General features: G+C 42.2%; 1 protein-coding gene across 1 annotated transcript; it reads right to left on the bottom strand.

The window, feature by feature from the left end:
• On the bottom strand, nucleotides 1–533 carry LOC119593254 (holotricin-3-like; the record flags this gene model as incomplete). Its single annotated transcript, XM_037942186.1, is given in 3 exon segments — nucleotides 1–33; nucleotides 138–166; nucleotides 290–533. Coding segments are annotated over 3 exon segments (225 nt in total), but the record flags the coding sequence as incomplete, so codon positions are not given.
• Between the last annotated feature and the right edge of the window lie 680 nt (nucleotides 534–1,213).

Consider the following 1,213-nt stretch of genomic DNA (forward strand, 5'->3'; position numbering starts at 1 on the left):
ATAACCAGCGCCGCCAGTGAAGCCGCGCTTCTCCTGGAATATCATGTTAATGAAAAATTATGACGTTCACGCTTTTTGTTCCAATGATCTTTTTTACCATATCTCAATAGACGGCACCAAAAAGCAAAGCTACTTACGCGCATACTGTCCTCAGCAGCGGCTAAGCCTGGAACGAAAAAAAAAAAAGAAATACATAAAGATTCTGAACCGATGGCCATTCACATTTATTATCAAAATAAATGAATAACCAAACAGTTCCAGCAAACACATTCTCAGGTAAGCAACTCACCGAGGCAGAGGATGACCAAAGCATTCTTGAATGTAGCCATGGCGAGAGACGATGGAGGAGGGACTGTGACGGAAAACAACCGACTTCGCCGTTTTATAGAGCAACGGCAGAGCATTTCGGCCCCGGAATCAAAAGGGTTGAGGGGGCGGCACCCAAGGGGCATGACACCGCCCCATTGTGACACTCCTGATACTCACAATGGCACTCGGGGAGGCCTCTTGTCACGGGGCTTTTGTGCCTCATCGACTTGCTTCACTCCGCGTCTCGAAGCGTTCGTTTCACTTGCTTTGTTCTGATTTGCGTGGCTTCGTCTTTGGTAGCTTTTGCCGAATACTTTCTTTCAACGGAGGTCGTTGTGGCAAATGTAGTAAAGCTGTAGGAGAGAATGATTTGTAGGACGAATGACTCATTCACACGAAAGACATATGATAACATTCTTGAGTAGATTTAATCGTAGTCCTTTACTCACATCTATATTTTTTTTTCTATAATTACTTTCTATTTAGATTGTTTAGGTTTTATAGCAAATGTTGTGAGAGGAAGGGACAAATTTACACATTCATCTTAAATTTACAAGCCATAGCATTTACACATCAATGTCCAGTTTTATTCACAAACTCACCACCAACACTGACTCTCAGTCTTGTGTCAGAGACAAAATCCAATAATTCTTCAGTCCGATATGACACAGATGTAAACCGATTTTAGATTTACGTAGCAATGTTATCATGTTCCCATAATTTACGTAGCAGTATCATCATGCTATCATCCTTGCTGGCCGCTGACTAGAGATCATATGTTCCTGACGAACAAAGCAGACTTCTAAAAAATATTTCTGGCGCTTGGTTCCATGGGCTGAACGCCATCTGAAAACGACGGGTGAACAGGTCCACAAGTATAATGTATTAAGAAAGCTGTTACCTT

This window comes from Penaeus monodon, chromosome 32 (assembly GCF_015228065.2).
Source record: "Penaeus monodon isolate SGIC_2016 chromosome 32, NSTDA_Pmon_1, whole genome shotgun sequence".
Classification (NCBI taxonomy): Eukaryota; Metazoa; Arthropoda; class Malacostraca; order Decapoda; family Penaeidae; genus Penaeus; species Penaeus monodon.